The sequence below is a fragment of the Nesoenas mayeri genome, assembly GCF_963082525.1.
Source record: "Nesoenas mayeri genome assembly, chromosome: 8".
In the NCBI taxonomy this organism is placed as follows: Eukaryota; Metazoa; Chordata; class Aves; order Columbiformes; family Columbidae; genus Nesoenas; species Nesoenas mayeri.
The window spans coordinates 17881146-17903445 of NC_137554.1; the positions used below are offsets into that span (position 1 = coordinate 17881146).

A 22300-nucleotide genomic window follows, 5' to 3' on the forward strand; every position below is an offset into this window, starting at 1 on the left:
ATGAAGTGGGCCCTTTCTGTTGACCAGTTTTGGCTGCAGGCATTGCAGTTTTCAGTGCAATGTTTTTACTGGGATTCAGAAAGCTGCAGTGGATCAGACCAGCAGCAGCCCACCAACCAGTAACTGTGACATTTTTTGGTGCAAGTTCGGATTTCAGAAGTGCTTTGGAGGTTCTTCTCAGTCCGACCTTTAAGCTGGTCATTGCCACTTGTCTTATAAAATCAACTTTTCATCACACATCACTATCTGATTGAGAAATGGTTTGTTGTTGTCATGTAGAATAAGACTTTTTTAAAAATTTTGGTTCAGATCATGAGGCACCAACTTATTGAGCTTTTTCACTGTTCCAATTTCCTTCAAATGCTGAATCACCATAGAATGGTCAATGTTGAGTTCTTTGGCAATTTTCCATGTAGCATCAGCTTCGATGATTGTTCTCCATTGGTCATTGTCAAGTTCCGATAACTGGCCTCTACCCTCCTCATCGTCAAGGCTATCGTCTCTTTTGTGAAACTTCTTGAAATGTACACTGCACGATATGTTCATTAGCAGTTCCTGGGCCAAAAGTGGTGGTGTTGTAGCAAGTTGCCTCCACTGCTTTATGACCCATTTTCAACTTGAATAAGAAAATTGCTTGAATTTGCTTTTTCTGTAATATCATTTCATGGTCTAAAATAAAATAAACAGCAAGTAATAAGTCAGTAGCAAAAAAAAACATGAAGTGAGAAAAGTGCATTAAAATTATGGATAATAAAAGCACATTTATTTCAGAATGTATTCTAATATCAAATGGCAAATTTAAACAATGCAGAAATTGCAATTACTTTTGCACTAACCTCTATTTTCTGATGTGCTGTCACAGGTATTTTCAAGAACACAGAGTAGCAGTTGGATCTCTGAAATGCCTCACAATGAACTTGAGCTGCAGCGAGGTGGCAGTGGGGCAGTGCTCTGCGCTCCGACCAGGACAGCAGGACTCACTTTAAAAGTGTAGGTATTCCCATCAAGGTGCCTTCAGTGCAGCTGTACAGGAGATGCTAAAAGGAATCCTTGCATTCATGTCACTTGGATTTTTTTCACTTGGAGCGTGCAGTACAGGTAATTTAGTTGACCACTGTATTCAGTTTAGCACTTTATTATCACTAGCACTGTGTTCATCATATTGGTTAATATTGGTTTTGTTCATATACTGTCAAGATTTCTTCTCATCCTGTTACTGATATTACATACAGTTTGCTACACTTGTATTCTCACCAGACCTCCAATTCTGGGCTCTGGCTATAGCCAGGGAGGCTGTCTCTGCTGGCAACAGTAGATGGCAGATGATGTGAGACTGCTAAAATGAGTCCAAAAAATAAATGCACTACAGTAGCTTATTGTGTCGCATCAAAAGTACTGGCACTATTTTCCCATCATATGAACCAGACTTAGCAACACGGGTTTTGGAAAAAACCTCACATTTTCTTTTATTTTCAAAATCAACATTAAATACGCTATCTCCCTCCCACAGTCCAGTTAGCTAAAGGGAACGACTGCTCCTCTGACAAAAATGCCAAGGGGAGCAAATGCAATTAATTCGTAGACATAGAAACCATCTTGCACTCAAAGGCCTATTTGCTCCCTTGATTCAGGCTCCAAGTAGACAGATCAAAGGTGGGCTATGTGATCTGCCGTGTGTCAGCCTACACGAACATGATCTTCGAATACTGCAGGTTACAGAATAACATGACCATTGTCAACAGAAAGTGATGTTAGGCAGCATGTTTGCCTTTACTTACCTGGCTCTCCACCTGAAGTCATAGGTGGAAAAGCAGTGTGGCACTGTTAAACTCAGTTTAAGTGGACTTTTAAAAACATACCCTCTCTCTCTGCTGTTGCATAATTTGTTATAATACCTGTTTCTTCAGATCTTCAGCAGTGTTTTCTATGCATCTTCCAACATCATTTTCTGACAAGAGAATGTATTTTACTTTACACTGGCTTCCATGTATTATTTCAATAATTTTTAATGTGGCAGGAGGAACAAGTGCTTCCCTGATGGTATGTGGCTTTTTGTCTTTTACTATCAAGAGAGAAGCCTTGAAAGAGGCTTTTAAACATTTATCATTAACTTTAGTGAAATTTTGTAAAATACTGGATTGAGTATGACATAACTTAAAGCATCACTGAAAAAAATTGTAGAGGTTTGTCTTCATGTTCTAGATGCTTATTTTATAAATGTCTTGCTAGCATTAGCTAATATCTTAAGGCACAATATACTAAGGGCAAGGTTCATTGTTAACAATAGCAGATTTAAATCCATATTTCAAATAGGCTTCCTTACAATTTCGATTTTTTTATTCACTTCCTGTCAAGTGCAATTAGAGAGACACCATTTTTACCTCATAATGTGGCTGATGCGGAGCTCATATTATTATAATAATTATAGGGGGAGTAGAGGTGTGAGCCCTCCTGTTTTCGTGTTGTTCTCTTGTGTGCTATCTTCTGTCTGCAGTTTCTTTGCAAGGAATCTATTTTAGCCAATTGTCCATTTTGTGAGGTTTACTTCAGTAAAAACTTAGTATAACCCACAAATGCCCTTAACTGGGCACACAAAAACTGCAATGCATTGCAATAAGCTGAAAGTGAACAAAGGAGTAAGGGTCCTTCTGTGAACACCTCTGCAGTGTGGAGCGCCCACTCTCCCTTGGGACACGTTGGTACCATATATGATGTGGAACCCTCTGACATACAGGCCAAGTAAAATCGTCACTGTCAAATCTGAATATTAAATACCAGCAAAACTTAGTATACTTTTTTTTTTTTTCTTGACAAAACTAAATATAAATAGAGTTTCTAATATTTTCTTCCCACACTCCAATGGATTATCTTCCAAACTCCTTGGGGTGCATGCACCCCACTTTGCAGCCACTGATCTAGAGGTCATTCAGTGTTGATTTATTTGGTTTTGAGCTGAACTGGACTCTTCTCCAGGTGCTTGTAGCAAAAGACCTGCCTGTGCACGATAAGCCAGCTTGCATTTGTTCTTTTCACATCTTATTCTAAGATAAATATGTCCAGTTATTTGGTTATGAGGCTGCCAAAGCAACAGTTAGCTGTTCTGAATTCTTCCTTATCATCCAGCAAAAGCAACAACAGATTAAGTATTTCTTGCCTCATTTACTCAGAGAAAAATCAATCCATATTTATACCCCACATGAATACTGAGATAGGCTCCTTTAACCATACAAATAAAGCATTCTGGTTCAGTTGATTTTCATAACCATAGCAGAATTAGATGAGATTAAAGAAAAAAAAGACCAAACCTCTCCAGGATGAAGGCACCAAAGGCCAATGCAAAATGACCCCTTGCTGCAGTGCCAGGTGTGTTGCCCACTCTGGATTTTAAAGAACTCTTAGTAAAGTGAAGAGCAATAAAAGAACCTGCTTATCATTTACAAAGCCCAATAGGCAGGAAGCAGCAAAACCACTGAACCTTCCCCTGCCCAGCAAGACACCAATGATACACAAATGTGTTAGCTGTTCCTATAAATCAGCTGCAATATATTATCGTCGGATGAATTACCAAAAAATGAATAAGGGCCAGGCCCCATCAAGACACCATCACAAACTCTCCTGGAAAATATAAGGATGGCAGGTCCCATTTGGGGATGTGGACCAAGAAGCCATCCCTGCCTCCATCCAGAAATCCCAGTTACTTGCATCCCATCATTTTGCCCTTCTAGCAAATGGCAGGGAGGCTCAAGTCTCCCAGAGGAACTGGGTCTCCAATCTAGAGATTGTTCTAGATCACATCTAGAGCTATCTAGAGATTGCTCTAGCCACGTCTTTAAAGGAGATGCCACTCGCTCATCCTGATCAGGCAATCAGGACACTCACCTCTGCCATGACCCTAGGGGAGTTTCCAGGCAAGCACAAGGAAATTAAGCTAGGAGCAGACAAGACCAAACTCATTCTACTTGCTGATAATCAAATTGCTTGCAGGCTTTAATTCTTGTCTCAGTATGCCAGTGAGGCCAGCCTATTACGGGACACAACTATTAATAAAAATAAAAATTGAGATCAATAGAGACTGGATAAAATGTAAGCAAAACCATTTGGATGGATAAAATGTAAACACAATCACTGAATCATGAAAAGAAAAAAAAAACTAATTCCAAGACAGAGCACTGGCTAAGCTGCAAACAAAGAACAGCAAAACAGGAAATGTCAGCAAAAACTGAGCTCAGATCACTACGTTGTGTGAGGGATCATCCATTTCCACAGCTGGGCTCCTTCATGCCATTTCCATTTATCCAACCACATCTGCAGCATAAAGAGAAAAAAGGGGGAAAGGTGTGAAGACCAAGCGTGGCACATCGCAGTGGTTCCTCAGAGCAGAGGACAGGCAGTTTCAGCAGAGCTGCTTCTTGCAGCCCCTCGTGTCCTTGGCACCGAGCACTTACATTCACATGCAGGATACTGAATCACTCCATCCAGGCACTCTGCTCGAAATGACTCAGGACGTGAAACTTTCCGGCGCCACCATTTGCATTCAAAGTCAATATAATCCCCAGAGCGATAAGTGGACATGCTCGAAAACTTTGATGACTGTAGCTGAATATGGTTCTGTTCCATAGCACTCTCATCCAATATACAGTTCCCTGGAAAAAGAACTTCCATTATTTGCCTGTTCACCTCCCACAGGACAGCCGATGCCCTGAAGCTGCTGGCACTGGCTGAAAGCTCCTGAGAGCCCTTTTCCCAGCAGTGTTTCCAGTTCAGGCTCCGACACTCGGCTCCTCCCCAGAAAAGCTAAAGACTTTCCCCTGGGCTTCACCAACTACACAGCAGCTGAGCTGTGGCTGGAGTGCAGATGACTTACTTCCTGGCTTGCACCGTGGATATTCTAACATCCCCTCCATACACTGCACTCTGAAGGGAGAAGATGCTGGGTTCTTCACATATCCTCTTCTACACTTAAATTCAACAAAGTCCCCCGATGTGGAGTACAGCTTTCTTCCTCTGACCCATTTCAGCTCAATATTGTTGCTGCTCATGTCTTCTTCAGATGCTGTACAGGCCACTTGGAAAAGGCAAGAGCAGAGGGTCATCACTTCATACACATGCACCATGGGTAACTTTTTTCCCCTAGAGCCTACACAAGTTCTTTGCATCACAAAATGCTTGCAGCTATTTGCTCTGTGCATCTGTTAGCCACAACAGGAAAGACATTTGCACCAAGCTAGAGGGAGAAAAGACCACAGCTGAGACCCCTGGCAGAGCTACGGAGAAGCCTTTTCACTCTGACAGTCACTCAGGGCAAGGTCAAAGCATGGGTGGGGAAAGTCACCAGGCACCAATGAACTTCCCCATGTCTTTTTTTAGATCATTCCTTTGCCTCTGCCCAGCACTTCTCTAAATGTGTTTCCTCCTGGCCATGTCACGGATGCACCCCAGGATTTCCCAGCACCACCACGCACTCACACCCACCCTTCCTGCTCACAGCCACGGACCGGAGCAGTGTCCCCAGCTCAGGAGCACTCGGGAGCCCTCACAATGGTGGTGATTCCTTCGCACAGGTGGGTTCTGACCAGCTCCTCTCCTCCTGAACCCAATGAGAGACAGCGGGCAGCAGAAGGGACTACACAAGCTAACCTCAAAACAAAATTCCTTCTGGCCACCATCGCACCCTGGCACATGTGCTGCTGCACAAGCAATGCCCTCAGGATCTTGAGAAGCAGAAAAGCGGAGCAGTCACACAGCCTTTGGCCACACAGCTTCAACCTACCTAGGCAAACCGGGGGGCTTGTCCACTGCCCATCAGTGCACGTAATATACTGAGATCCTTCCAGGAGATAGAGACTGGGGCATTTGTATTCCAGAGTTGTACCTGGGGAATATTCTTGCATGGGGAAGGAAAGAAGGTCTCCGTTTTCAATAACTGGAGGTGGGCCACACTTCCCCCCTTCACCTGGAAGAAAATTCACAATCAGAGATCAAGTCACCAGAGTTTAATTGCAATGGTGGCTTGACCACAAATACTTCCAGATAGTATGCTGGCACTCCTCTGAGAGACCCAGAGGGAAGCAGAGAGAAAAGCAAATACCTGAAAAGAGGGGACATTTTCAGTACTCTCATGGAAGCCTAGGAGGCACCAACACAGTACAGTACTTAGGGACTGGCTTACGCTTCAGATTCTACCCTCAGTTCGTTTAATAGTTGATTTGACTCCACAACATACGATATAGCAATGCATCATCTGCATCAACTGGATGTCAATTAGCAGGGAAGCTGTGGGCTTGATTGTCCAATACAGACAGCAACATTTCTCTCTCTCTTCTCATCACGCAGGCACAGAAAGCAGATTCTAAGAAGTCTCAAAATTACAGCTGGCCAGCAACTGTTCTCAGCCTCGGGGTGGTTTTCCAGCTGGGGCCCTCTCCTGTGGAGCCACCTGGGTCATGCAGCTGGTAAATTCATCTGAAGAGAAACCTGGGAAAACGCCTTTTCCTGAGTGTGCCAGATATCTTGCATTTGTGCACAGTAGTGAGAATGAAATTTGGAGAAGTAAATGCCACTGACTGAGCTTCACGACAGTCTCACTGACAGGCAACCGTATGAAGAGAAAGAGAAATGGTACCTTTGCACTTTGGCAGCTCTGTCCAGTTCCCGCTCCGACACGTTACACTGGCAGATCCCGTCATCTGAAAGCCTCGCCAGCACTGGTAGCGAGCACTCTCTCCGGGCAAATACCTTGACTTTTTAACACCTTCAATTTTACCACCAGCAATTTCTGGAGGAGGTTCACACGTCACATCTGAAAAGAGACACTGTGCGGTCATGTTTGCAGGTACATGAAGAAAAGAGAGTTAAAATAGGTAAAGTCTTTGGAGTATTTAGGTAAGCAGTCCCCTCTATGCTAAAAGGCAAGATGAAAGCAGAGATTCCTACCTCTGCAGGTTGGTGCTTGTGACCATTGTCCATTTGTACAAGTGACATAATTTATATCCATCATCTGAAAATTGCTGTCACATTCATACTGCACTCTGGCACCAGGTAGATACATCTCCTGTTGAGTGCTTGCAATACGAGCATTGGGAATTTCAGGTGCAGTTCCACAGGTAACATCTGAAAAGAGAGGCGCATTTAAGAACAGTAGTCCAGCAATATATCAATCACGAAGTATTGCATTTCAGAGCACCATTATGCCTGAGGAGCAGAAATTGTTTTCCTAATGCAGATAATTTTCTAGAGGGGAAAAGGAAGATAATATTATGGTCTTTATTCTGCAACTCTTCACCAGTCACTATTATTTTTGCCTATAGTGACTAAAGAGACAAAAGGAGTCACAGAGATCAGCCAAAGGCGCAGACAGGTGCTATCCAGCATTGTGTGCCAAAGGGCTGGAGAGTGAAAGGGTTTTTTGACTATGTGAAGACAACTTTCAGCAACTGACATTCTTGGTGATGTGAAAATAAGATACATTACCCTACCAGTTAGCAGTGAGCTAAGTTCCAGCTACCAACTTCAGCCCACGGCAGAAATTATTTCTTTACTCACCTTCCCTGCTTGTTATTTCTCAGGAGCCAGAAAAATAGGCCTTGTAAGAGCCCGTTCAAAACAAATCACCTGCTGGCTCTATTGGCCTGTTTCATCTGCATGCCTGTGTTGACATTATTTTAATTCACAACATTAAAGGTTAATAAGGATTATGGACTACTTAGAAGTAAAACCTATACCTTCACAGAACGGTGGTGCTGTCCAATTTCCTTCTCTGCAAATAATTTCTGGTGTACCAACAATCAGGAACCCTTCGTCACACTGGTAGCTAACTGTTTCACCAGGCTCATAACTTGCCTTGTTTCTCCCTTCAATTTGAGCATTGGCAACTTTTGGAATACTTCCACATGGCCATTCTGAAAAGACACAGAAAGTTGATGCTTGTGCTAATGTGATACACATAAAATGAACGTACTGTTTCCACCAAAGAGATGCCTTGGAGAGCTTTCTTTATTACAACATCAGCATAGTCATCCACTGACAGTGGATTTTATATAAAAGGTAGCATACAGAAGATGAAATAAGTAATTCCCCTAAACAGACATGGACTTCAGTCACTCACATACCTAGATCCTGTTTCTGATTGTGCCAGGAAATGTTAATAAAGGCGTGTGTCACTTACTACACTTAAGTGGTTTCCACTACTAAAGCGCCAAAGCAGCTCCTAGACACTAGTGGACTCTGTAGAAAACAGATCCTTGAATTATGAGGATGTGCCCAGGACTTAGTTGGCAGAGATATGAACTGAGCAAAGACTGCAAGAATACAAAGGAATATTTCAAAACTAAACTGCATTCAAAAAGTCCGCCTTGCATCCAATCAGGATTGCTCTGAAGACATCCACAAAGGATGATAAGATTCCACAGCAAAATATGGAGTTCCTGGCTCTTATTAGTCAACTTCCAGTTTAAAATTGTTTCAACCTCATTGCTAAATGTACTTCAAAAAAAAAGCATGATTTGATATTACCCAAGCATATAGGAGCTGTAGTCCAGTTTCCCATAGAACAGGTAATCTCCAATGGTCCATCTAACATATATCCAGATCGAGAAACATACTTAAGTCTAGCACCAGCCAGATAAATTGTTTTCCCTTGTTTTTTAATTTTTAAGTTTTGATTTTCCATTCTGGGAACATCAGCACAGTCTATGGGTTCTGGTGGCAAACATGGTCTTTCTATAAAATACAGAAAAAAGAGATGAACAATAATGTAAACCAATTAATATTCCAATGACAAAAGTTGTCTAAAACTGAAAAGGAAAAAAAATAATCCAAGCCTAAATAAAATAGCTCGAAATGAAGATGAAGATACACAAAGCAAAACTTCTCTCTCGTTTCTCTCCTACATGGGAATGTTTAGTTTTCCTTTGAAACAGATTAAAGCTAGTTTCCAGGTCATACCAAGGAGTTACAGTTACGGCTTAGTATGAAGAATGGGGAAAACTTCATGGGCAGAGAAACAGAAGGGATATTATCTTGCTTTGGGATACTGAAAGTGAGTTTCTAGAATGTTAGCTATTACATTTTCCCACCAGTAATGAAGCTGTACCCATGTCCTGAGGGGGTTTGTGATGAGATGTTAAAAAAGAGAACAGAACTTAGAAAACATTGTAATGTACTTTCCAATATAGACAATGGAATAAATCTCTATGAAGCCCTCCTGAGTTAGGGCTGTCCAATGCCACCTTCTCCTACAGTGCTGTAGAGTGGGTGGACTTAAATTACATTTTATATGCATTTTTGTTAATTAGTAAATGAGGTTTTATTAGTTGACACAATTTCAAGTTGAAGCATATGTTTGCACTAAATTCCACAATGCAAAATATCTAGTTACAGTCAAAGTTCCTGTTCAGTAACTGGGACTAGGAGTTTTATTTCAGTAAAGCTGTTTAATGAACAGCTCGAGCAATTTTGTTGTTGCTGTTGTTTTTCCTTATGTCTGGCACTTGATGAAGATAAACAGGCAATGCAAAAGAAGGGTAATGACGTGGCATCAGAATTTTGCAGCTTAAAAGTACAGATATGGTTGGCATGTTGTGCACATTAGTCACCAGCTGGCACCTCATTTCTCCTGTGCTCATTTATCTCCTATTTATTTCTGAAAACACTTTATTCTATCTCTCAATGAACAAGATATCTCCTGCACTGCTAATGTTTTAGCAACTGGACTACAGATTCCTCACCATTTCTCAGAATAGATGGCCTGAATTATGCCATATCATTTATACTTCTGCTACAGGATGAAGCCATTTAAAAAAAAAAAGAAAAATAAGAAAAAAAGAAAAAAAAAATTTAAACATGCTACTACCACAACTACACAATAAATTAATAGTTTTGTTTTGGTTTTTTTTTTCAACAGGATACTATTGAATGTCCTCAGTCAAAACTGAGACTCCATTCTGCAACATACTAAACAAATAAACACACAGTTCTTGAGGGACTACCTGAAAGTTTTCTATGCTGTCTTAGATAAGTCTTTGTAAATAAAAAGACTTACTGTGAAGCAGTTGGTTAACTGCACTTTCTTTAGCAACTTACATTCTATTTATTTTCTGCAGTTACCTGTTCATGATAATATTAAAATAATAATATCATCCTCCTGCTAATGATGACTGCAAATGCATAGCAAACACTGAAATTAATAACAAAATAAATAGGATAAAAAATCCACTACTAACCCACACAGTGAGGTGGTGACTGCCATTTGCCGTCTATACATGTTATTTCATTTGCACCAATGAGCTGGAAATTCTTCAGACATGAAAAAGCTGTTTTAGTCCCGTTCTTGTAATTTCTTCTGGCTGTTATCTGTTGAGCACCAGGCACCTGAGGTGGAGCTGGGCACGTGCTCTCCTCAGCTGAGGACGCATAGTCATGTTATAGTAGAACATAACATAAAATGTAACAGTTCATCACAGATTACAACAATAACAACCAAGACAATACTGGTGATAATTTCCAGTAGCTATCTAAAGCTTTAATTATTATCATTATCAAAGAAACAAACTTCACTTTTCCTTCTAAAGCAACAGAGGGCTGCTCCTGCCAGAAGAAAGAAAAAGTGAGGGAAAGAGGTAGATCTAGGAAGAAGGAGACCTCAAGGAGTTTGGTTTCTTGCTTCTAGTGGTTCCAGAAAACTGGGAAGGTAGGGACACTAGGCTTTGAAAGGGAATGCTCCCTTGACTGATGCCACTCCGTACACTTCTCCCACTTCCATGCACCATTTCCCGTGAACCTGGCCTACTCAAAGCAGGCAATGATGCAATGATGTTTCTACAGTCAATGCCTTCTACAGGCAACATCCTGCTCTGCTATTCAGAAAGGCAGTCCCTGCAGGCATCTGACCTCTGGTGTCTACTAGATAAGGGCAGTCTCGTCTATGTCTGTGCTTTTGAGTTGCCCAACTCTGTTGTTTCACTAGGAAGTAATTGGGAAAAAAAAAAAAAAAAAAAGAAAAAAAAAAAAGAAAAATCAGGAATAGAAAAGTTTTGAATGTTTACAGGAAATAAAGGAACTTTGGCTGGAGCTTGAGCTACGTGCTACACTCATTTGCACCAGGGTAAAGCCCTTTTGAAGAACCGAGCTTAAATTTATCATTGCATCTTTTCTCACATCAGAAATGACAGTGTTCCAGTTGTCAGAGAAGAGATTATAAATCTGCCTCACTAAAATAGTGTGTCTCTAAGCCTATATAACTTCAAATTATTGCCATAATTATTCATTACTATATTTTAGTATAGAATCAAGTAAGCATATATATATAAGTATGTAAACATTTCTATTTCAGATTAGTGACACAACAATGCTAAGAAGCTTTAATGGAGCACTTATATTTCCTACATAAAAAGAAGAAATTGTATGCAAATCCAAAACCATACCTGTACATTCAATCTCTGGTGACCATTTTCCAGAGACACAAGTAGCCTGTTTAATGCTTTTGTCAGCTGAATTACATACATATTGTATAACTTTATGGAATTTAGCCTGCTTTTTTGGCTTGGCAGATACTAGGTCAACATTCGCTGGAAGTTCACACCGAGGAGATGGATCTAAAAAAAAAATATCAATAAAAAGCTAAAAAATAGATTTAGGTCAGGTAACACGTACATGCACAGTCACTGACGAAGAGGTCTTCAATTTCCTAATGTATGTTCAAGTGGTCTTTTTGTTTACTGTAGTTTGAAGTAACTCCTGAGATTCATAGACCACAGAATGATTTTTTTCCCCCTACTATCTAAAGCAGACATTGTTTGCACTCACAAAGCATTTATTTTTAATTTGACAGGATCTCTTTTGCTGTATGCAGTAGATATTATAAAAAAGAACCATTTCTTTCTTCCATAAACCTATAAAAGGTAGTAAGAGGAGCATAAAGGAAGTACTACTGAACACCAAATATGTACCAGGTATCATTCTCCTGTGGAAGTACATCCAGGTCATAACCAGGTCTTGTGTCCCTGACTGGTGACTCTGAGAGACAGAATACAAGCTACTTCTGAAAGCTGAGCAGACTGTGTTTTGTGCCAGACTCAATCCTCAGTATAATTGTAAGTGAAGGTACAGTCTCTCAAATCACTGATGAGTACAAAAACACTTCTGAAGAAACGGGCAACCAAGAATTAGCTATATCACAATCTGTGTTCTCTTAAGTGAAGTTCTGGAATAATTTTTCCAAGACAACACTCCTTCTTGTCCACTATCACTTTTTTCTTAAATTATTGACTTCAATGTAATTTTTTCCTTTTTCTTCAGAAAAGGCTTTGTTGTAGGTCTTTTTAAAAGACATTAATTCAATTTATGGATTGCAAAACTAAATTGGAAGATGAGAAAAAGGAGAAAACTACTGATGAGAAATGGAAAGGACTAATCTACATTAAATAGTGAGGGTGGGATAAGCCTAGCACACTGTGGCTACTAATATTGCTTTTATTAGTAGCCACAGTGTGCTAGGCTTATTCACAGCAGGATTTTTAAAAAGCCAAATAGCATACAGAGACATAAACCTAGAAGTAATTAAAGCAACAGGCACACTACTTTATTGCAGGCATGTCCCAAGGCTTCTGAATGGACAAGGAACACTGGAAAATGGATAAAAGCCACTATACACCACAGATGTAACCCCATACTTTATTCTACCCACTGTGCAAGTGTCCTTTTCCTTCTCCAAACCTACTCAGAACACTTACAAAGTTGTAGGTGTAGAGTCTGTCCAGGATGAAGGACATGTTCACATTTAAAAGAGGAATAAGTAAAACTAACTTAGTTAAGATGGGTGAAACTTAGTATCTCTGCCTACATATTGTCCTGGCTTGATTGTTGAAGTCTTTGAAATTTTGAGCAGAACTATGTTACACTCTTATTTGAAGTATTATGGAAATAGATTACCAGCACAAAGAGGTAAAGGCTTCCATTCTCCACTACGACATTTTATTCTCATAGCCTTAGACTGGCCAGAGCCCTGTTTACATCCACAAATTACTTCATCACCATGTGAAAACTGGGTCTGGTCTTCCTGCTGAAGAACAACATTTGGAATAGAGGAAGGTGATCCACATGGCGTTTTGTCTTCTGCTGAAAAAGAGCAGAAGTATTCCACAATAATACTGAAGTCATATAAGAATAGCTGAAAGAACTTAAATAAAAGTAACTACATATGCATTTGGTGAGTTGGAAGACCAGCTTAGGCCTGGATCTGATGACAATTGGTTTTAGGGTTAACACAAAGACAAAGAACAAGTACCTAACATATTTAAAACACACTTAACATATCTAATTCAGAACTTGCAGACTAGTGTAAAAAGGGCAAACCTAAAAATTGCCCCAAGCAGATTCTGTAAGGAGAAGAAGAAATCATCATCATCAATATCTTATTCCTCCCAGTCAATTACTTGAGGTATTGATAAGGTGCAGCAGCTTCCCTCCAAAACACCAGAGACTGAAGCCATTGACTTTAGGACCCAAAGAGACAGTGGAAGGGTGAGAATAACCCTGGAAAAAGTGGTAAGACAAAGTCTGTGTATAACAATTGTAATTATATATTATAAATGATTTGTATTAGTTAGATATGCTGTACATTTATGTACTTATTATTATTATTTATATATTACATATTAATTTTCTTTCTCTTTCTATAATAATTTGATTTGGACTCAAAAACTGTGGCTGGATTGTTGAGATTTCAATTATATTACTAATAATGTTTGGGCTTTACAAATAGCGTCTGGTTACTTTTAATCTGTAAAATGATTTTGAACATAACATGTTCTACCTGCAAACATGAAATTGTGAAAACAGCTGTGAAGTATTAGCCTACAGTGAATTATAGACTTCTCTAAAGTAAGAGCTATATAGATTACCAATGCAAGAGGGAGGAGATGACCATTGTCCATCAACACATTCTATTTCCTTTGATCCAACCAATTTAAAGTCGACATTGCATTCATATTGCTTTCTGTCCCCATGCCGATACCGTTCCACAGAGCCATCAGCGATACTTCCATTGGTAATCTCGGGTGGAGGTCCACAGCCTCTGGCACGCACTGAAATCAAGAGATCACATTTATACTCTGAACTCAGTCCTTTTAGCACAGTTATTTGTTAAGTGCAACACAAAAGAAATTGAATTTGTTGTTTAAAGCTAAGAAATATCCGTAGAACAGGCTATAAAGGTCGTTGATTTATTGCCTTTGAATATCTGGATTCACATTGGGCTGGAAGTCACAAACAGATATGTATGGCGCTGGTTCACTCTAATCTCTTACCTCCATGCACTGTCAATTTCCTGCTACGATAAAAGAAGTGTGTTATAAAACCAACCCAGTTTTAAGAGAAAAGAGATGTTACATAGATGAAAACTTCATTTTTTTTTTTTTGAAGGTGAAAATTCTGCAATTATAACTTGTGTTATAAAAATCAACCAGCACGTGATATGATATGTACTGTATATTAAAGGAATTAACTTCTGATGTAGTGAATGAAACTCCTGTTAAGGGAGCTTAAAATGTTCCTGAGCTAAAGAGCCAACTATATGAAATGTACCTGGTTTGAAATGTAAAAGAGAGTGAGCAAAAAGAAGGATAAGATCACAGAAGACAACAAGAAAACTGTGGGGAGGTAAGGTAAGGAATACAAGATGCCTTCATCCTCTTGAGCTGTGTCATGAAAGGGCATAGCACCAGTAAAATAAACTCTTTTCAGATGCCAAGAAATTGTGCTCTGTCCTTAAAAAGGTGAGAAGAATAGAGGCACGTAGCTTCCCTTCTGCATGAGTTTGTTCATCCTACCAGATGAAGCTGAGGAATATCACAGGAAAAACCTTTCACTGAATTTCTTTTGCTTGAGTCCAGCTCTGTGTCATCTCCAATTTTATTTATTTCCACCCTCCCCCCCCCAATATCAAGTGATCATAAAAAGGAACACAGAGTACAATATCTGCTGGGTGTCAACATTAGGCAGTAGCAAAACTTAGGATATTTACAATACAGTAAGAGAGGAATTACATTAATCTCTCCTGGCTGTCATATTGCACATTAGTTATGCCTTTTTGAATAAAAAATAGTTTTCATATGTTATAGTAAATAACCTGAGTGAAATTTTGCACAAGCCATTTAGCAGCTCACTTTCAGTTATTTGCAGAACTCCAATGGGCATAGTTAAAGCTAACAAAAGGTTCAACACTGTAAGTTCAACTGTTCAGAACCTTTCACATAAAATAGCAAAACACTATGAAATGATGCAAAGAGGACCAGTTTCTGCCCTTTTATAGATGAAGATTGGATAATTTTTCTTGGGAACAGGACTGGCTTATAGAAGGTGCCCACGGAAGTCTTCAGGACCGAGGTATTTTCATATGTTTCTACTACAATAAAGTTAAATGAAGAATTACCTTTACATGCTGGTGGGGATGGAAACCATCCAAAGTAATAGCACTGAGTAGAGGCAGGTCCCACTCTCACATAACTGTTTGCACAGGTAAATTTCACAACATCTCCATTGTGGTATTTACCCTTCTTGGGAGAAAAATCTCCATTGGGCAATGTCAGCATGTCACATTCTATTGCTACAAAGAGAAAATATTTTAGCATAAAGTGTAAACTCCTAAAAAGTACGTGAAATACTAATGATCAGAAGACAACTAAAGAAAGCCTTAAAGAAAAAAGTTTCACAAAGTGTATACAGAGTTAACACTGATTAGTAAACACAACAATATTCACCAAAGCACTGGGGTGTTGGACTCCACTCGCCATTTATGCCACACCTTGAGGTACCAACTGGCATCTTATTTGCAGTTTGATATCCCTCCAAACATGCATACTCAATTGTGTCTTCAGGTATGAAATTAGTTCTATTTGCATGGTAATTCAAAATGTCCAAATGAGGTGTTTGACATGATTCTGTAGAATAAAACAAAGTTAGAGCATTTTGTGATCCAGATTCATTTTCCTTTGGAACCATCATTTCTGTAGGTGCTTTAGTATGTGCTGGCTTATTGAACTACTCAGTATTTTTGAAACATCAAAAATTCTGCATTGCCAGAATATGAATGTAGAACTTCATATGTAGCATATTCATACTATATCTGTTGCATTATTCTTCAGAAATGTTTATAGAGCTAATATCTAGCATAAATATTTCTTCCTCAGATTTCATTCCTTTCCATATACTACATATTATTATTATTATTAGTGTCACAGCAAACACTTTGTACTCCTGTTCCCCATGGTCATTTGTAAGGAGGTCAGAAAAAAAGGTGCAAAATCCTTGGTAAAGACAGTCTGAAACAAAAGGACAAGATATATCTATATATCTATATATAGATATATATATCTCAGCTGAAGTTGGTCAATATTATGAGCCTCGGTGTCATAACAATGGAAGATTAAATCTCTTCTTTTACTGTCCTATACCCCTGTTCAGGAGAGGAAGGAAGGTTTAAGAAGAAAAAGGCAAAACCAATGTTGAGGCATTTTCAGGAAAAAGCACTCTGGTGTTTTTAACAAATGTACTTTTTAACACCAGGGCAGACATATGCATAGTGCTTTTTATGCATAGTGATAACATCTTTCCAAACAATTATTCCCTTTTTTCTCTAATTTGTTCACATTTAAAGAAAGTTCTTGGCAGAATCCCTTGGTTCACAGGCATTTCTTCACAAATCTTCCCTCACAAGTGTGAAAGGAGGAAGAATTAAGAGTAAATTGGGCCGATATGTACCTTGTATCAGGTAGAAATCACTGGAGAGGTCAGTGATTATCATCTACTTTGTGCTAGAGGTCCAAAACCAAAACTCACCTAGAAGACAGCAGATATTTTCCTGCCTTACTAACTTCCTAAATGTTTTCTCGCTTTATTTTTTGGAGCCCCAGAAAGGTTAATCTCTGGAGGACCAGTCCTCCATTTTAGTCTTTCTTTGCCTAATAAAAAAACTACCAATCTAGATGACAAAAAACTGAGAACACAGGGCATCACATCTGTGCCAGCAATGATAGGGACCTCTGAAATGTTTATGCTACTCACTGATGCACTTTGGAGGTGGAGTCCAACCATTCTCTTGACACTGTATCACTCCTCTTTCTTGTCCTTCTGGAGTTACAAAGCCAGTAAGACAACTGTAGGTGACGTTCTCCTGTAAATTAAATGTTTCCTTTCGCGAGGTGAAATAACCATTTTCAAAATAGGTACGCTGGCAATGTTCTGAAAGAGATAATTTTTTTCCAAGTAAAACACTGCTAAACTGCATGCTTATAACACACAGAAGGAGGGGGACAAAAGAAACAGCCATAGGATTTAGAACACTTTTAGGAGCACATGAAGTTTTGTTTCTGCATTGAGCTCTCTTCCTGGGGGACAAGTGGAACATGAAAAGCCAAATTTCACAGTTACAAACTCATGCAGCACAAACAGGGATGGACAAGGTTTGATTTGCAGCAATCCTGTAAGCTTCCAAAATTGTGTGTCCACACCTGGTCTTCACTAGAAATGAAATTCATGTTGGGCATGCATAAAGAGGATCCTCTGTCCCTCTGGCAAGGAGGGGCATGCCAGAAATCACCACAGTGTGCAGGTACCACCTCTGTTCTACCAAATAGAAACCATTCAGAGTGCACACGGTGCAGCCCTAAAGCAGGTGTGTACCAAAGGACCCCTTCATGCACACTAAAACAGTTATGCAGACAGAACGAACGTTGTAACTGATTTCACATCACTTAGAATACATTGTTTAAGCCAGTCTAAACAGATGGAAAACAGTCGTATTTGTTGCAAATTCTGGTCTTGTATCCTGAAAGAAAACTTCTACAGTATGCTAAATTCTTTCCTAATAAACAAACTCTTTCACAGAATAATTTAAGAAACTAACACTACAACAAACAGCAGTATTTGCACATTAGAGGGTCAAGTAAATAAAGACACACACACAAAAAAGACTTTGAGGAATATTAGAGGATGTAGTTGAATGTTGGGAGCAGAGTTAATGATACATTTGTGCAACAGCTTGAAAAGTTTAAATTTCCCATTACTGGTATAAAGACACAAAAAATAATGTTTAAGATTGCCTAACACTAGGAATCATAAAATTCTATTTTGCCTGCTCATTGCTACGTCCAAATCTCAGCGGGTGGTGGTCCAAAGCATCCTGTGGTCAGTGTCTATGTCAGGGTGGGATTGCTTCCTAAAAACGTATTTTTACAATCTAAGAAAAGTTAGGTTGAATTATTTATCTTGTCCACATGGAATCATCACCTTAAGTATTTAAAGTTCCTGTGAGATATTGTAGCAACATCAGGCTCAACGCGAGTCAGGAACAAAAGCTGAAAACAGAGTTAGGAGAGGTAACCTTCCCATGCCTCCCCTCGTCCAGCATGATGCCAATTGGAAAGGAAGCAAGAGAAACAGGGATCACATGGGACAGAGAGAGGATGAAAGAAGACAAGAAATTACAGATAGGCTGTGCCAAGGGAATGATCACTATTTACTATATTACTGCACGCCTATGTAACAACAAGATTTCACTACTGAAGATCAGAGCTTACGTTCTAGGAGATCTAAACTAGCCACATGTGCACATCTTACAGGGTTACATTCTGCACGTTTGTGTAGCGACTGACCTCAGCAGCATGCAGGGACATGAGAGCTGCATCAGCCAGGTGAGAGAAGCACAGCCTTCTGTTTCAGCTGCAGAGCACCCAGACTTAGAGCTGCTAAGCAGTGGCAATGCATGTAGGTGACGTGATGATGGATTTCCTGGTTTTAGCTATAAACCTCAGCAAAACACAAGCACACTCACTTTTACGGATACATCTTGGAGGAGGTGACCAGCCATCCTTTGTGCATGTGACTTCCCCATCTTCATGTTCAGTATAATAGTCAGCATTGCAGACATATTTAACTCTTTCACCTTCCTTGTAAATGTACTTCCTGTTATGCGAGAAGTAACCATTTTCCAGGTGTCCAATATGACAGTTTTCTGAAGAAGGAAGGTAAGTACATTCAACTACAGTAATAAGTACAGCAAGAACTGAGGAAAATTAATTCTTAGAAAGACAGTTACTAAAATAGAGCCTCCTGGCATCTTTCTGTATCCTTCTAATCCAAAAAGACCTTCGTGTTCAAACCCGAATGAAAGCATGTTTTGTTTCACTGCCCTTAGGTAAACAAATCACATGAACAGGAGTGCAAGTCACTACAGAAAGTGCTAAGAAGCAGTCTAGTAAACAATATCACTTATCTAGAGTGCATAAGCAAGGCTGGCTAACTTCTGTGCGTCTAGCATCATGTACACCAGCTCTGGTTTGTCTGCTCTGTCTCTAGAATGCTGATGTCTGCCCTGAGTGATTTTCAGCATTTGCCTCCAGGAGGTGTTCATCTCTCTGTGCAAATGAGATTTTAGTAGCACCCAAGCGTGTACGCTCTCCAGCATCCTGTGCCCCAGGAGTCCAGACACGAGGAAGATGCCTGAAGGAATTCCTCTGAGACAGACTCCACTCGCTTCCTGCACTGAGCACCACTGCACTGAGAGCAGCAGGGAAAGAGCAACCTCTTGTTTGAACTTGCCAAGCCCTACCAGTAGGTAGGAACTTTACTGTGAATGCACATGTGTGTTAGCAGAGGAGGCCTCAGCTCACTGCTTTAAATCTGTTTTCTAGTTTAAACCTTAAGTCAGTGTATCTGACCTATTGCAAGAGTGTGTGCCACCTTCTCAGCTCCAAAGGTTATCCAAAGTGACCAGGCAATGGATGTCAGAGAGGAACCTCTAGATGAAGGACCCAAGACAAGGAAGGAAGAACATATTTACACAGAGTGGAAACTCTCTGTTTGTATGTGCGGCTGTGTGTGCAGATGAAAGAAGATGTATGCACAGGACCCAGAATTAGAGAAAATAAACTGTTCCTATGTGTTTCTTAATATCATGGATAGTTTCAGGCATATAGGAGCTCCAAAATCCAAAAGCATCATTTCAGCCTTACACACTGCAGAGTGTCACCAGCTGACAGTTCAAGCTCTGCTGATATTCTGAGAGTCTGAGTGCAGTTCCAAGGGTCAACTAAAGCAGGGCTACTTTAACAAACCATTCTTTGTTCCACCTTGTGCTCCATCAGCACAATTTCTGTTGCACAGAACTTGGATCATTATAACAGAATTGCAAATATAGTGGACATGTACTTACTGAGGCATTTTGGCTCTGGAGACCAGCCCCTTTCAGAACAGACTACTTGAACCCAGTACCGTCCACTTGGGGTTGAATAACCATCATTGCAGCGGTAATCAGCATGCTGCCCAAACCTCATCGGAAAGTAGTAGCTTCTGTAGTTCTCCAATGAATCACTTAATTTGCCATTTTCAATAACTGGGTAGTCACACGGCTTCTCTTGAAATAGAATTCAACACCAACAGTATCAACACATGCTTGACAACTGATTGTCCATGATGTACCAACATACAAGTAAAAATCTAAAGCTGTGATAATGATGATGAAAGATATCTTCCAACCATTAGCTATATTTTGCCTTTTTTGGAAAATTTTAACACTCACTATGCCCTCTTATCTTGACTGGCATGCTACTCCTCAGGTGGACCACAAATCTTCCTGACAGGGAGCTAGCTATAGCTCTTTATATCACAAAATTTTTCAAATATGGTAATACTTGTGTTTATAAACATAATGTGTTTATAAACATAATGTAAATGTAGATTTATTTATTATTTTTACAGGTAATTTTTCTAAACCATCAAATTAAGCTTTACATCATGAAGAAACACAATGAATAAGCAACTCTCAAGTCTCATGATTTTTAAGTTTTTCTCTTGACTTCTTTTTCACTATGATATTTCCAACAACTCTGCATATTGTGTCTTCATTCATGAGAGCTACTTACGGACACAACCTGGATCAGGAACCCAGCCATTCTTGGTGCATTCAGCTGTGGTTTTGCCAGTAGTTGTTTTAAAATAATATCCAGAATTACACTGTACTGTGATTATATCACCTACTACATAGGTGTCTTCTTGAGGTCTAAAGTTCCCATAAGGAATTCTTGGAGGAGAGCATACAATTTCTAAATAAAAAGAGAAAAATTGGATGCGAATTTGAAGAGTGCATTTATATTTAATGCATAAGTTCTCATTTATGTGGTATATTGACCATAACTGCATAAAATTGTTAAAAAGATGTTTCTTAGGGCAAAGAAAAGGTTACATTACTCTCCCACTCTTAGAAACCTATGGTTCTATAAGAGGAAAGTGACTGCTGTTACTGATGCCACGATAATTACAAGATTAAAACTTAATTGCAAAGAGAATGGCTGGAGCAAGAACTAGAGGTGATCAAACTGAATTAGAATAATCTTTTCCAGCAGGTGATTCCACAGCTTGAGCTCACAATGACCTATGTTGGGCTCCCTCACAGCTCTCACACTGTCCCAAAGGAGGGCAGGTTCACCGGCAGGTCCTAAATGAAAATTTACAAAACTAGGAACCGATCATTCAAAGGCTCTGTGATTAAGATTAGCGTCTTGCACTGACACTGGAAGTATTTCAACAACTGAGAAAGAATGACAACGCTATTCCAAAAAGCTCATGATCTCTCAATGCTCGGAGAAGCAAGGCAAACATTCTTTCCAAACCAGAGCCTATCTTTTGTTTTGTTTTGTTTTGTTTTCTTGTTTTAACTTCCAGTTTAGATAATACTACCACCACACTCAGGGCTGGGAGGGGATGACTATAAGGTAACTCTGGGTTGGTCCTGCTGTGGAGTGAAGGGGGATCAATCAGCTGTCTGCATGTACTGCTGAGTCACCTGCGTTCAGTGGTGAGTCAAGTAGGATCCAGAATCACCATCTGAAAATGCCCCAAGTATCAGAGCCCAGTAGATCAGTGTCTGCAAGAATGTTTTGTGTGGCACTTCTCAAAAACAGTATGTTGCTAAACTGTAGGCAATGTATATTAATTAATATCATCACTAATCTTGAAGTAGAAAGGTGAAGAACTGGATGGGCACTAAGAATGACAACTCTCTATTTCTAAAGGAATCTTTCTGGAAGAGGTACCAGGAAGGTGGGTGATACAAAACATCCTATAACGTCGCCATATTGACAACATTTTTTTTCCAGTTTCAAGTGTTTGGCAATTTCTTTAATACAATTCAAGGCATCAATGATTTCCCCCAAATTTACATCAAACTATTGCAACTGGGTCATAACATGCATATTTCTGTTTGCAGGATTTCAAGCTTTAATAATAATCTTTAAGTGCTGTAGTTGAG

The 22300-nt window shown here is 39.7% G+C and overlaps 1 protein-coding gene across 1 annotated transcript in view; it reads right to left on the minus strand.

Moving 5' to 3' along the window:
- Positions 1-291: 291 nt before the first annotated feature.
- The window catches only part of CFH (complement factor H), a gene marked incomplete at both ends in the record, with an annotated part of 34608 nt that continues 12599 nt past the window's right edge, over positions 292-22300 (minus strand). Inside the window, 19 exons of the mRNA XM_080349069.1 lie at positions 292-594; positions 1896-2062; positions 4446-4643; positions 4865-5065; positions 5771-5953; positions 6623-6799; positions 6934-7110; positions 7722-7898; positions 8512-8718; positions 10221-10400; positions 11421-11591; positions 12928-13110; positions 13899-14081; positions 15428-15601; positions 15756-15935; positions 17059-17235; positions 18827-19006; positions 20207-20407; positions 20916-21095. Of these exons, the coding sequence (XP_080205195.1) occupies positions 292-594; positions 1896-2062; positions 4446-4643; positions 4865-5065; positions 5771-5953; positions 6623-6799; positions 6934-7110; positions 7722-7898; positions 8512-8718; positions 10221-10400; positions 11421-11591; positions 12928-13110; positions 13899-14081; positions 15428-15601; positions 15756-15935; positions 17059-17235; positions 18827-19006; positions 20207-20407; positions 20916-21095 (3599 nt within the window). The remainder of the gene's footprint in view (positions 595-1895; positions 2063-4445; positions 4644-4864; positions 5066-5770; positions 5954-6622; positions 6800-6933; positions 7111-7721; positions 7899-8511; positions 8719-10220; positions 10401-11420; positions 11592-12927; positions 13111-13898; positions 14082-15427; positions 15602-15755; positions 15936-17058; positions 17236-18826; positions 19007-20206; positions 20408-20915; positions 21096-22300) is intronic.